Here is a 12,086-nt window from a genome sequence, read left to right as displayed (position 1 = left end):
CAGCGGAGGGCAGGACCTCGGGCCCCAGAGATCCTTCCTGGGTCCCTGAAGGGAGTTGTAGAGGCCTTGATGGGCCTCCCACATGCATTTCAAGCTCATGCCGCCTGTTTGCTGAAGGAGGTGGTCCGGGAATATTAGGAAGCCTTGAGGATCTCCTTACTCCCAAAGAGAGCCTGGATGTCTCCTCTCAACAGGCAGGGGCATCCTGCTCAGTGCTCGCCTTATTTCCCAGCTTGCTGGGTTTCCCTGGGATGGGCTGTGCAACTAACATGCCGGGACTGGAAAGCAAAACACCGTACAAAGACTGCTTCCTGGGCTGGCAGGGGCTGGAAGCGGAGGGGTGCGCCGATGAGGGATGTCTGTCATCCCTTCGAATCTTCCGGCGGCGTGCAGTGTTGATCGGATGACATGAACTGTCAGGAACCCCAGAGCCACTGCAGGAACGAGGGAGCAGCCACGCTCCACTTGGAACCCGTGTGTTGCCTGAGCAGAGTCCTCGCCTGCGCTGTCTCTCATTGTGATAGCAGTTGGAAGACAGCACGCCCCGGGGGTGGGGGGGGGGCAGGGCAAGAAGCGGGGGGGGGGGGGGGGACACCTTGGTGGCTCTGCAGGGGAGTGAATTTGGGGACCCTTTAAACTGTCAGCCCAAATCACTCAGGTGCACACACTCGCGCCTACCCGTGATAGACTGAGGCCTGTGCCCGATGATTCTGGCTTCATTTATTAGTTCTTTCTTAACCCATGATTCGTTAATGCCGCCCTCTGCTGCTGGGTTTTGTTTTAGAAGACCTGTTAAATCATCATTTCCACATTTGCCCCAAGACGACTGACTTCCTAACCACAATCCACTCCGGTGTTAATTTTCTGATAGCCCACATGAATTAAAAACCCGCCTCCTGTCCCTCTGTAGCTTCTGAGACAAGTGACAGCAGAAAAATCTTTTGTCCTGACCTACGTTTTTATTTCCCCGATGAGCGTTAACCGAGGGGCATCGTGTGTGTGCCGAGGGGGACCTCTCCGGAGAGACTGGCGTGGCCCTGGCGTCCTAATTCTGATGTGGCCCTGCTGTGGGTCCTCGGGTTTTTTTTCTTCGCTTCCGTGTTCCATGAGTTTGGCTTTTCTGATGCCTCGTGTTGTTTCTTACAGAATTTGTACCGGTCAGACCTGAACTTCATGCGAGGCGTTCCCTGTGTCATCCCAGGCACGCTGGAGATCGAAGGGAGAAAGAAAGCGTCCGAACTCATCAGTGAGGTAACCAGGGATCCCGGATGGAGCGGTGATGGGAGTCAGTCTGTTTCCATGGCAGAGGTTCCCTCCCAGCACTCAGCTTGCTGCTCCCTGCTAGAGCGAATGAGATGTCCAGCTTAACAGGGGCCACTCACAGCATGATCTCTCGGCAGGCCCTTCTTCTCACTAGATTCTCCATTCCAAATGGATGTCCTTTAACACAGTTTTGCAAATATCGAGCCGGCTCCTTGGTGAACCCATAAGAATTATTCATTGGCTCCTAAGATCTGCTTTCCTAGGGTACAATGACAAGAAGGCAGGCCTTGGAGACCAACAGGGAGGGAGACTGAAATTCGAGGCCAGCGCTCATTGGCTGTGTGACTTCTAGCCTCTCACCTGCCCTCTCTGTCTCAACTTCTTAATCAGTCAAATGGGGGTACTCCTACCTCCCTCATTTAGTTTTTAGGGGACTAGCACGAACAGTCTAGGCAACGGTGCTACTCTGGTGGCCGGGAAATGATGGATAGAAGCTTGCTGATAATTTCGTAGTAAAAATACAGAAGACTAGGATTCTAAGCTCTTTGAGCACGTGAGGAATCTTACTGACACCTGCGAGGGCTCCGGGACTTCCCCTCGCTTACAGATGCGAGGACAGGAGGGCATGTTGGAAGGCACTGGAAGTGTCATGTGGGCTCACACATTGATCAGAAGCTCCGAAAAAATGGAGCTGGCCTCACCGTGGGAGTTTAGACTGAACTCTGTGCTTTCTTTTTCCAGTGAAATCTCAAAAGAGAGGGGTTTCTGAACCTGGTGGGTGCGTCAGAATCCTCTTTGGAACTTTAAAAGAAATACAGAGGCCTGGGCCCATGGGCTCCAGGGTGGAATGCGGGCATTTTATTATATATATATATATATATATATATATATATATATATAGGCTGCACAGTTGTTTCTGGGATACCCCCAAAGCTGAGCACCTCAGTCTCCCGTGAGCAGAGGTTGGAAACAAAACGTGGATGTCAATGGTCACGTTCACAGAGATCGTGAGAGCAGGTGTCCGATTGGGTTCCAGGGGATGGACAAGCAGTTGACAAGTGAGGTTTTGTGTTTATAGCACTTGTTCCGCTTCTGCTTTTGTGCCTTATCCCGTCCTCTTCTTCCCTCAGAGTAAATACCGTCAGCATCCCCAGTCATTCAAGTACACAGCAGTGACAGACACGCCCAGCCTCCTTCATGCAAAACTCAGCAACCAGATTACCAATGAGGTAAAATTGGATGGCTTTAGAATGGGCTTTTGCAAAACTGCTCGATTGTTCAAAATACGCCTGAATATGTGTAGGTCTGGGGCTGAGAGAAAGAACACGTGTTTGCACGGAAGTCTGGAAAGAATGCCCTAAACGGAATGTAAACGTTTTCCAGAAGGAAGGCCGCCTGAGCTGGAAATCAGGTTTAGTCTCTGGTTCCACGGGCAGTCAGGGGCCAGCAGCACCAGCATCTCCTGGGGTCTTCTTGTTAGTAGCACCAACTCGGGCCCCGCCCCAGACCCACAGAATCCACAAAGTCATTGAGCAGGATCCTTGTGGGTTTCCTCTGTGCGCTGACGTTGAGATGTACTGATCTGTCGCTCACCTGTTCTGTCTAGGCACATACTGGCTAACCGCATGGGTACGTATGTTCGTTCTGATGATCAGCAGAGGGAGGGTGTGTGGTTACCCGGGGTGGTTACCCAAGGGCGGTCATGTGGTGTGTTATGGGTCAGCCTTCTGGAATTTCTGCCTCCTCCCCTCACCTGCTGTGGGCTCACCTCATGGAATTGTCTCTAGCAGAGGGGCACACAGGGGGAGGAATCTCATGGCACCAGAGCATCGTTCCAGCCCCTCTGGCGGCTCTCTTGCAAGTTTGAAATAGAAATTGAGCCTGGCAGAGAATTAAACTTGGCATCGTCCTTAGTTTTAAAAATTCTCCTTCTGACTCTTCTGGAAGTCAGCTGAGACTTGGCTACTTATGCAGTGAGGTTCCACTCTCACCAAAGGAAAAAAGTAAGACAGAGAAGCTTGGGAGAAGAATGTTCCCAAAGGCTTGTGTAGCGACGTTCACAATATTCAGTTCCTCTGGGGTCTTTCCTGCCTGCTGCAGGAGCTGGGTGCTCTGGGCTAGCAGTGCCTCTTACAGTGGCCTCTGGCCTCAGAGAACTCCCCAGCCGCAGACCCATTTCTGAGCACGAGAATAGGTGTTTCTGGAATAAGCTGAGGCCTTCCAGGGCAACACTGCCGTGAGTTCATTCATGGGAGGAGCTGGGGCTTTAGGAAAGGGTGCAGAACAGGGCTTGGGAGCCTCTCTTCCACCAGCAAGAGCTTCTCCTAAATTTCCCAGATCTTAGTATTTATTGTCTTTATACCATATCCTCAAGGGAAGAGAATAATGAGAAGAACCTTAATGGTGTTCCTAAATGTTTTTTTCTTTCCTCCGCCTATTGTTGAGTGAAGTGTAAGGGAGGAAAAAGAAAAAAAAAACATCTTTTCTTTCCCCATCTTGGGTTCTCAGTGGGGATACTGTCACAAAAGACAGATTAACAAAAGAAAAGCATACGAGTTTATTTAATGTAAGTTTTACACGATATGGGAACCTTTATAAGGAGCTGAAGACCAGAAGAAACAATTAAACTTGAACGTTTTTGTACGAGGTTTGATGAAGAGCGGAAAGTCATGGGCAGATGTGATAGAGTTAAGAATGGGAACCCTGAGGAAGGTCTGTTCACTCAGCTTCCTCTCAGCAGCGCTCCGTCTTCGGAGAGAAGGATGCTCAGTGCCTCTGGGTGTAGGGAGGGAGGATCTCATGACCTGCGCCCCGAGAGGAGAGAAGGAAGAGCTCTTCTAACCCCCGCTGTGTCTCACATTTTCAGCTTGAAGGTTCCATATTCCGGGGTAACCTGTCCTGAACCCCGTCAAAAGCAACTTGCAATTCCTTACACATTCCTTTTATGTCACTCAATTTGACTCATGAAAGACTGTCTTTATTGAAAGAAAGCTCTTCCCCAAGGCAGCAGGTGTATCCACGACCCGGCGAGCGGCCTTCCGGGAACCTATCTCCCACTCGCAAACGAGGGACCTCCAGCATTGCAGAAACCAAAGCCTTGTCTCCTTGCTTGTTTTCTCTTCTCTTTTACCCAGCGCCTCTATAAAGCAGCCGGAGCGGATGAAATGCACCGGTACACCCTGACCCTGGGGCTGCCCGAGCTGGTCCGAGCGAAAGCAAACGCAGCCAATCTGAGTGACGTAAGCCTTTCTTGTTGCCAAGCTTCGAACGGGCTCCGAAGCCACGCATGTCTGTGGCTGGGGTGGCATCTCATAGCGACCCTTCCGGTGTTCCCAGAAACCTAAAAAAAAAGGTCTTTTCGAGACTCAAAGTATATATACCTTTTCACAAATGTGTCGTGCCCAAATGCATCAGTGCATACTACAGTGTGTGTGCTAATGAGATGGTCTTCGCAAAAGAGAGAGATTTCACTCATCAGGGATCGATTCTGGAACACTGTATTACAAATGAAAGGGGTAGCCTTTGTTCCCTGAAACATGTCATTTTTTTTTTTTTTAAGAAGATCTACATGTGTTCCTACTGTAGGCAAAATACCAGGAGTCTTGGCGTAATCTCCGTGCTCAAGGCTACAAGCTGACAATAGACGCTCTCCCCTTCCAGGCTGCTCGTGTCTCTGGAGATCGAGCCAGTGATGTGAGTTGAATGATATGACCTTCCATCTTGCCTAATGTCTGTTAACTTCATGTAGAACAACGTCTAGGGCTGATTTTCCTGAATTAAAGCAAATCTATCACCCTGTGAGACAGGATGTCACCTGCAGAATATATTAGTTAGAAATGAGATTCTTTGACGGAGGGAGGGAAAGAAAGGCTCTGTTAATCAGGGGCTAAATTCAGGCAAAGGTCTCCAGCAGGAGAGAGATGACGATCTATTTCTAATTGCAGTTCCTGAGCCACAATCACAACCACCCCCAACTCCCCAGCCCCCAGTAACATGTGCACTGCCTAACTTCACCTGGAATTCGAAACAGAACTTGCTCTAGAAACCGTAACACAGCCCTAATGCATCTTCCTCTTGGCTCTCTGTAGTTTCACACGTTGGCGTGAGGAATTGCCAGCTGTGTTTCAGCCACTCTGTCGATAGCGTCCATAGCTTTGGGACATGAAGGTGACTTTCTCTTTCCCACAAACAAATCACAGAAAATGTGGACTTCAAATAAACGGATCCTGTCTTTTGGGTTTCATGTTTTGCCAAGTACGCATGGTTAAAGCACAAGTTTCTCTTTTACCTTTTTTGATAAATTCCTTTTGGCCACAGGACACGTTTAAGGGAGTGGGGCCTTTACTTTGGTTCTGAGGATCTGGTTTTAATTAGATAGGAAGAACGGAGCGATGTTTTAATTGTTCATCCCCGAGGGAGGAAGCATGCTCTCGGGCCAACCTCACTGTGGTTCTTCTTATAATCATCACGTCCTCACGAAAGACTAGGCGATTTTTCTAGGGTCTGCAGTGAAAACGTGCAGATGGAATGGAAGCAGGCCGAATGCCGGCCCCTGACCGCGGTCCTCCCCTGCAGTTCCTCTACAGACATGACTTTGTGAAGGAGCGAGGCAGGCTGATCGGGGTCCGGAGCGTGAGCGACGACCCCCGGCTCCAGCACTGCTGGCGGGTGGGCCAGCTGCAGAGCGAGCTTCAGTACAGGCGCACGGCGGCCAGCAGCCACAACCAGTTTCACCTGCCCTTGGACATGGTGCACCTGGTCCACGCCAGGAAGGCCCAGGCCCTCGCCAGTGACCACGACTACAGGACACGGTGCCACGAGTTCACGGCTCTGCCCGAGGACCTGAAGTTGTCCTGGGCCAAGAGAGCTCATGCCCTGCAGAGTGAGGTAGGGGGCCTTCGGGCTGCACACCAGCCTTCCTCCTCCCACCAAGACTGGGGGTAATCTCTGCTTCTCCCTTACCCTCCCCACCACATCAGAACCAGGACTTGCTGGGTCTCTGTGTTAGGTCATCTGAGTTGGAATCAATCAATCAAGTTGTTTCTTGATCAGTCAAGAAACAGCTGTTTCTTGAGCACCTACTATGTATCAGGCATCATTCCAGGCCTTGGGGATACCACAGTCAATAAGAGTAAAAAAACTGCTGTGCTCATGGGGCTTCCACGATATGGGAGGTAGACAGAATGTGAGAAGTAGGATACATAGTATGTCTGATGGTGACCCATGTTGTGGAGACAGACAAAGCAGGGCAGCGGCGTAGGTGTGAAGGTGTCTGTGGACCTGCACACGTGCAAATTAAAATCAGAGGTGGGGTCCGGGCAGTCACCACTGAAAAGGCGACATTTGAGCAAAGACCAAAGTTGATAAGGGAAGGGGATACCACTGCAGCCAACAGAAGAGCAAATCCCAAGGCCAAGTCCTTGATCAGGAGGAGCCTCAGCTTATTTGAGGCTGGCAAGAAGCAAGTGGGCGAGTGAAGAGGACGTGGCCTGGAGTGGGGTGTGAGAGAGCTCTGGGGCTGGACGCTGAGTGGTGGGGGTGAAGGTCATGACCGGAAAACAGAAGATCCAGTCGTGGCTGATGCGGACTGACTGACTGCCCTTACTGTCCCTCTTGCTCTCATGCCAGGAGGCGGGGACAGTTATGACTCATCTTTAACAGATAAGGTCATGCGGGAGATGCCCAGGCAGGACTGGCCGTAGGACCCACGATCTCACCCACCTTGCTCTTGTGGAGGGAGTTCAAGGCAGGGGAGTCATGCTTCCCACAACCCCAGTGTAGACACAGACACAGAAAGGAGAGGTCCTCACCCAGGCAAGGGAACCAAACAGGTTGGTGGGGAGCCCCCCAACGTGTGCCGGAGACCGTCGCACCCCCCTTCCACTCCTCAGCTTCCTCCACTTGGACATGTTAACGACACAGTGTGGGCGTGGTTGACACCTAGGAACCCGCTAACCACCCAGTGTGGGGTGGTCGGCACGTGTGAAGCACGTGTTGTGCAGCAGGTGCTGTGCCACGAGACCGGGCACACGTTGTCTCTCTCTATACCTTGGAGCAGCCCTAGGAGGAAGGAACTCTCATTTTAGAACACAGCCCGTGGGACTGTTGTCACATTAAGCTTTCCCATCCATATCGGGGTTTCTCAACTCCAGCAACCTGGATGTTCTGGGCTGGAGAATTCTTTGCTGTGGGCCCCGCCCCTTGCCTTGCAGCATCCCTGGCTGACTGGTTGGTCTGTATGAAGCACCCAGTGTGGTGTCTGGTCCGCAGAAACAGGCCAGGAAGTGTTAGCTGTTTGGATCGTTCTCTACACCAAGCCTTACAATTCCAGTTGTCTTTAGGGCAGCGGCTGCTCTTAGGTTGAATGATGTGGCACAGGTAGAATATCATAAACACATAAGAGGGGGTTACTTATGAGTCAGGACGGTGATGGTTTAAAGATCATCTAATTATTCATCACAGTCTGCTGGAAGAGTAGCATCACAGGGTTCACGAGCAAGTCCAGTGTGGAGTAGGGGGTACTCACGGGGCTCCATGCAGAAGGCATGGTCACCGCGGCGCCCGCTGCGTTCTGCTGGAAACGCTTCCACTTGCTAGATGGCCAGACCACCGTCTGCAAGAAGAGCTCATGGCCTCACCCTCTTGTCAGTGGGCTGTTCCTTGGAGACAGGGAGGGGGAGACAAACCTCTGGGGCAGGGCAGATCCAGAGGGAGATACGTAGGCCATTTGGGACCGAGCTGGGAGCCCGGAGACGTTGATCGGAAGCCCCGCTTTGTCACTTACGGGCTACGCGTCCTCCAGCTGTCCCTTCACTTTCTAGGCAACAGAAGATCAGAGAGGGTTGATTTGATTGGTGACCTCAGATTTCAGGGTTTGTGGGTAGATGTTTATAAGAAGGTGGTGTCCATATATTGTAAGATTTTTTTTTTTTTTAACTGAGAAAAATGTTACCTCAAGCTACCATTTATATCACTTTTTTTTTTTCTGAAAAGAAAGGATATTTTATCCCTAACGCCAGTAGGAAGAATAATTTAAAAAGAAGAGTACTTTCCAGGAAATGGTGGTTGGCACCCTTAAACGAATGTTTTATGAGATAGGCTGTGTACTACAATTTTGAATGCTGAGAACCTGTTGCTTAACTTTTTAAAATCACCGTATTGTGCTTCATACATGGCTTTCTAGATCTGAAGTTTGATAGTTTGGGAGTGTGGATTCCAAGCTGCTATCAACAGAGGACACCCCATAAAGCCCAGCTGCTTTTGAGGCTTCCATTTTCTTGTGGTTGTTATTGAAAATCTAATTTCATGTGGTTATGTTGCATAGGAAAAGGAACAAAGGCTCCACGTGTGTTCGTTCAATTCAGCAGAGTCTGGGGGAGGAGCAGGACCCCTGGCCAGCAGCTGCTTCTCCTGCCTTCTTCTACCTAAGCCGGAAAGAAAGCTGTGGGTTGGGCCAGAGGGAGCCAAGAGGTGCTCACCTCTCTGGCAAAGGTTTCAGGCCATGATCGCTCGAGCTTTGCCTGTCCTGTGCTTGGCTCTGGAACGTATCTGAGACTCATACTCTGCCCAGAGAATGCTCTACTGTGAATGGCCATGATTTTGCACAGAAGCTGAGGGGAGACCTGAAAAACAACTGCTGGGACTGTCAAGGAGACAGCCCTGGCCCCACCTTTTACAGCTGCATGACCTTGGGCAGACTCTGTAAGCTCTCTGAGCCTCAGTTTCTCCAGCAGAAACAACGACAATAACAATAGCTAAAATGTGTAGGATGTCTATTCTGAACCTCGCATTTGCTTCAATACTCTGCACGAACTCTCTCATTTAGTATCGAAGTATGTGCTGATATGACTTTTTACAGATGTGGTGACTAGAGTACTATGATTTTAAATAACTTGCCCAGGATCACAGGCTGTCAGGGAAATGACTCGCTCCAGACCTCACCACAAGTCAGAGTGGAAGCTGGGCTCTGGGCTCCAGACTCCTGGTTTGGTGCTCTTTGGCTCCCTCTGGTGGCTGGATTAGGAACCCAGGCTCTCTGGCTCCTGAGGGTTCTGTTAAGGACCTTCTGTCTGGTTCACCCAGAGAACAGCCATCCACGACTCTTCTGAATCTGAACAGTCCCTTGAACACCAAAATTGTCCTGCAGATGTGTATAAGAACTCCACCTTTGCAGGGTGGTGTGTACGTTGCGTGAGGTGATGAGACTAAGGCAAACCACGGTTGGCAAGAGGGTGATTATAAAGATTTTCATTAATAGGACCCAGATACGTCCTCCCCTGGTCACCTCCTGGGTGCAGTTGTTGACATTGTTAGGAATTGGGGACCCAAAACTGCAGCCTGTGCTCCAAAACGAGGGTGCCAGGAACCCCCACATAAGAATCTGAAGGTGGCCTCCAGGCCTTAATCTGTGCAAGGGAAAACAGCAAGACGGCCATCGGGGGAAGCCAGGTGCAGCTGGACAGCGTGAGAGGGTCTCTTATTATCTTAGAATCCTTCTTCAAATCCTTCTTCGGGGAGCTGATTCTTCTCGACTCCCCTCCTCTCTCCCCTTCTTTCATCGGGAAGTCCGGGGCAGGCGTGTTGTTTTTAGGGTCTGCGTGAATAGTCAAACCTGGGCTGGGAGCTGCGCTATCAAGAGACAATCCATTTATAAGAGAGTCTGAGGCCCAGTCAGATCTTTGGGGAACCAGCATCTTGCTTTCTGACTTACCTGCCATTGTACTGCTCAGCTCAACAAAAGGCGAGTTGAAAGCGTGCTCCCCACTTCATCTTGCGTATGAAAGGAGCAAGGCCCGGCTGTGAAGAGGCCCTGTAGGATGATTCTCTCTAACTTAGAAATTTATCCAATTTTCTCTGTTCTTTATCAGAGTGGAAGGCAAAAGCTTTGCCGGTGTAGACCGAAAGATCGCGGCATACAAAGCAATCTTACTGACATGGGGTTTTGAGACCTGCTCCTGAACTTGAGTGATGCCTCCCTTCACCAGTTGGAAGGCAGAGTGGAATTTGCACAGGAACATTAACCAGCAGACAGTAGATCAGAAACGGACCCTCTTTGAGGCCAGCTGTGAGGGACGCTGTGAATCCTGAAATGAAAGGAAACTAAAAAGGCCAGAAGACTGGTTTCTGGAGTGATATTTGGCGTTACAGCAGAGCTTATATCTAAATTAGAGAAATGCTATCAACCTCGTTTAGATCCATATTTTAGATTTCCTTGGAGAGTCCTTTTCTACCTTTAAAAATGCCTAATTTCCATAAAGTAGAGAAGAAAAGCATTCCTACAACCGTCTTGTCCTAGGTCATGGTGGGCGGATCGTGGGATGGAAATAAGATTTAACATGTTAGGAGACTCCTGATCAGACCTATTGTCCCACTCACTGCTTAGGATTTTCACCCAGGAATGCTGCTGTAGTTCTAATCTTCTGAGTCCTTAAAATGAGGAAAATGGATGAGACCTAGCCCATCGTTGGGATATAAGCAAATCCCGAGCCAACAGCGGGAAGGGGAGGTAAATCCAGGCACAAAAAAATTAAAATGCCTCTCATGCTGTAGGCCGGTTGTATCTTTAAGTGTGTGTGGTCCTTAGAGTCCTGCTGGCATTGTCTCTGCCCCCTCGCTCCCCCCCACCACCACGAGACAAAACCAGATCCAACGCCTCGAGTGGCCTTTGCTCTCGAGGCCTCTCAGGAGTTCTCACGAGAACAGAAGGGTTGTGATGACCTTCAGCTATCACAGAGAGAAACTGAGTCACATTTTGGTAAAGCGATTTGCTCTGAGTCCCAGCAGGTTTGACCCAGGGCTCTGGGCCCTTTGATCACCTGAAGGTGGGTAAAACTGTTCTCTTTAGGCAGACAGGAAAGCGGGCAGGCAGTCTCCTCGCTGCCAGAGGGAACAGAATAATCCAGGCTGATGCCTGGGCTTGGGTGTGGGTCTCTACTCTTTTTTTAAGCAGTCATGTGCATCCATTCCCTTGACTTCTAACCCTGCCCATTCACAGGTGGGGCCTGCTTGGATCTTCTGCATGACCCATTATTTAATTTGTGGCAGAGGACATACCCTTGCACGGTTTGACTTAATGATGTGCACAGTGCACTCTGAATGAAGATGTTGACGTGTTACGATGAAGATGAATACAGATGTTATTACAAATCAAGCACCTTGAAATAACCTGATGGTCTCTGGCCCTCTGTTGGTAAAAACCAATGATTTTCTTCCCGCAGTTTCACTACAAGTCAGACCTGATGGGCATGAAGGGAACGGGATGGCTGACAGTGAGTTCCCCGCAGCTGGAGAGTGCAAAGAAGGCTGGAGAACTCATCAGCAAGGTACCGCTCACCCAACTCTCTCATAAATGCAACCTGGCATTTATTTCCTCCTGAAGAGGGAACCTGTTTATGGGGTGAAAACCCCAAGAGGACCCCATGGCCTCTAGACCCCCAGTTTTTTCCTGGCCTTTTGCAACCAAATCACAAGACAGAACAAGGTTTCCCTCCAAATGAGTTCACTTGCTGGGGAGTGAAAGTCATGTTCCGTGCTGGGCAATGAGAGACAGATGACGCACTAGAAGATTCCCTGTAGGTACATTAGATGGCTATGAGCTAAGCTGGCTCATTGTTTTCTTGGGGGCAGAATTTGCCATCCACCTACAGGATTTACGCAAAGCGTCGTGTCTGCGGTTCTCTGATTTTAGATAACATCACGCACTGCGGAGAGATGGTTACCTTTACCAAACTCCCCACAATATTGCTGGCCTGCAGATTCAGGCCTGGGGATCCCCTCAAAGGTGGCGCTGCGCCCTTCCATCTCTTAGTAGCCAAACTTACTTG

The 12,086-nt window shown here is 50.0% G+C and overlaps 1 protein-coding gene across 7 annotated transcripts in view; it reads left to right on the top strand.

The window, feature by feature from the left end:
• The window catches only part of NRAP (nebulin related anchoring protein), a 69,241-nt gene that overhangs the window by 48,757 nt on the left and 8,398 nt on the right, over positions 1 to 12,086 (top strand). For all 7 annotated transcript variants that reach the window (XM_082721451.1, XM_082721448.1, XM_082721446.1 and 4 more), the window contains 6 exons: positions 1,147 to 1,251; positions 2,394 to 2,492; positions 4,398 to 4,502; positions 4,849 to 4,956; positions 5,839 to 6,150; positions 11,481 to 11,585. In XM_082721451.1, the coding sequence (XP_082577577.1) occupies positions 1,147 to 1,251; positions 2,394 to 2,492; positions 4,398 to 4,502; positions 4,849 to 4,956; positions 5,839 to 6,150; positions 11,481 to 11,585 (834 nt within the window). The remainder of the gene's footprint in view (positions 1 to 1,146; positions 1,252 to 2,393; positions 2,493 to 4,397; positions 4,503 to 4,848; positions 4,957 to 5,838; positions 6,151 to 11,480; positions 11,586 to 12,086) is intronic.

This window comes from Mustela nivalis, assembly GCF_964662115.1.
Source record: "Mustela nivalis genome assembly, chromosome: 2".
In the NCBI taxonomy this organism is placed as follows: domain Eukaryota; kingdom Metazoa; phylum Chordata; class Mammalia; order Carnivora; family Mustelidae; genus Mustela; species Mustela nivalis.
Note: the sequence above shows the minus strand (reverse complement) of the source record. Positions and strands in the feature narration are given on the sequence as shown.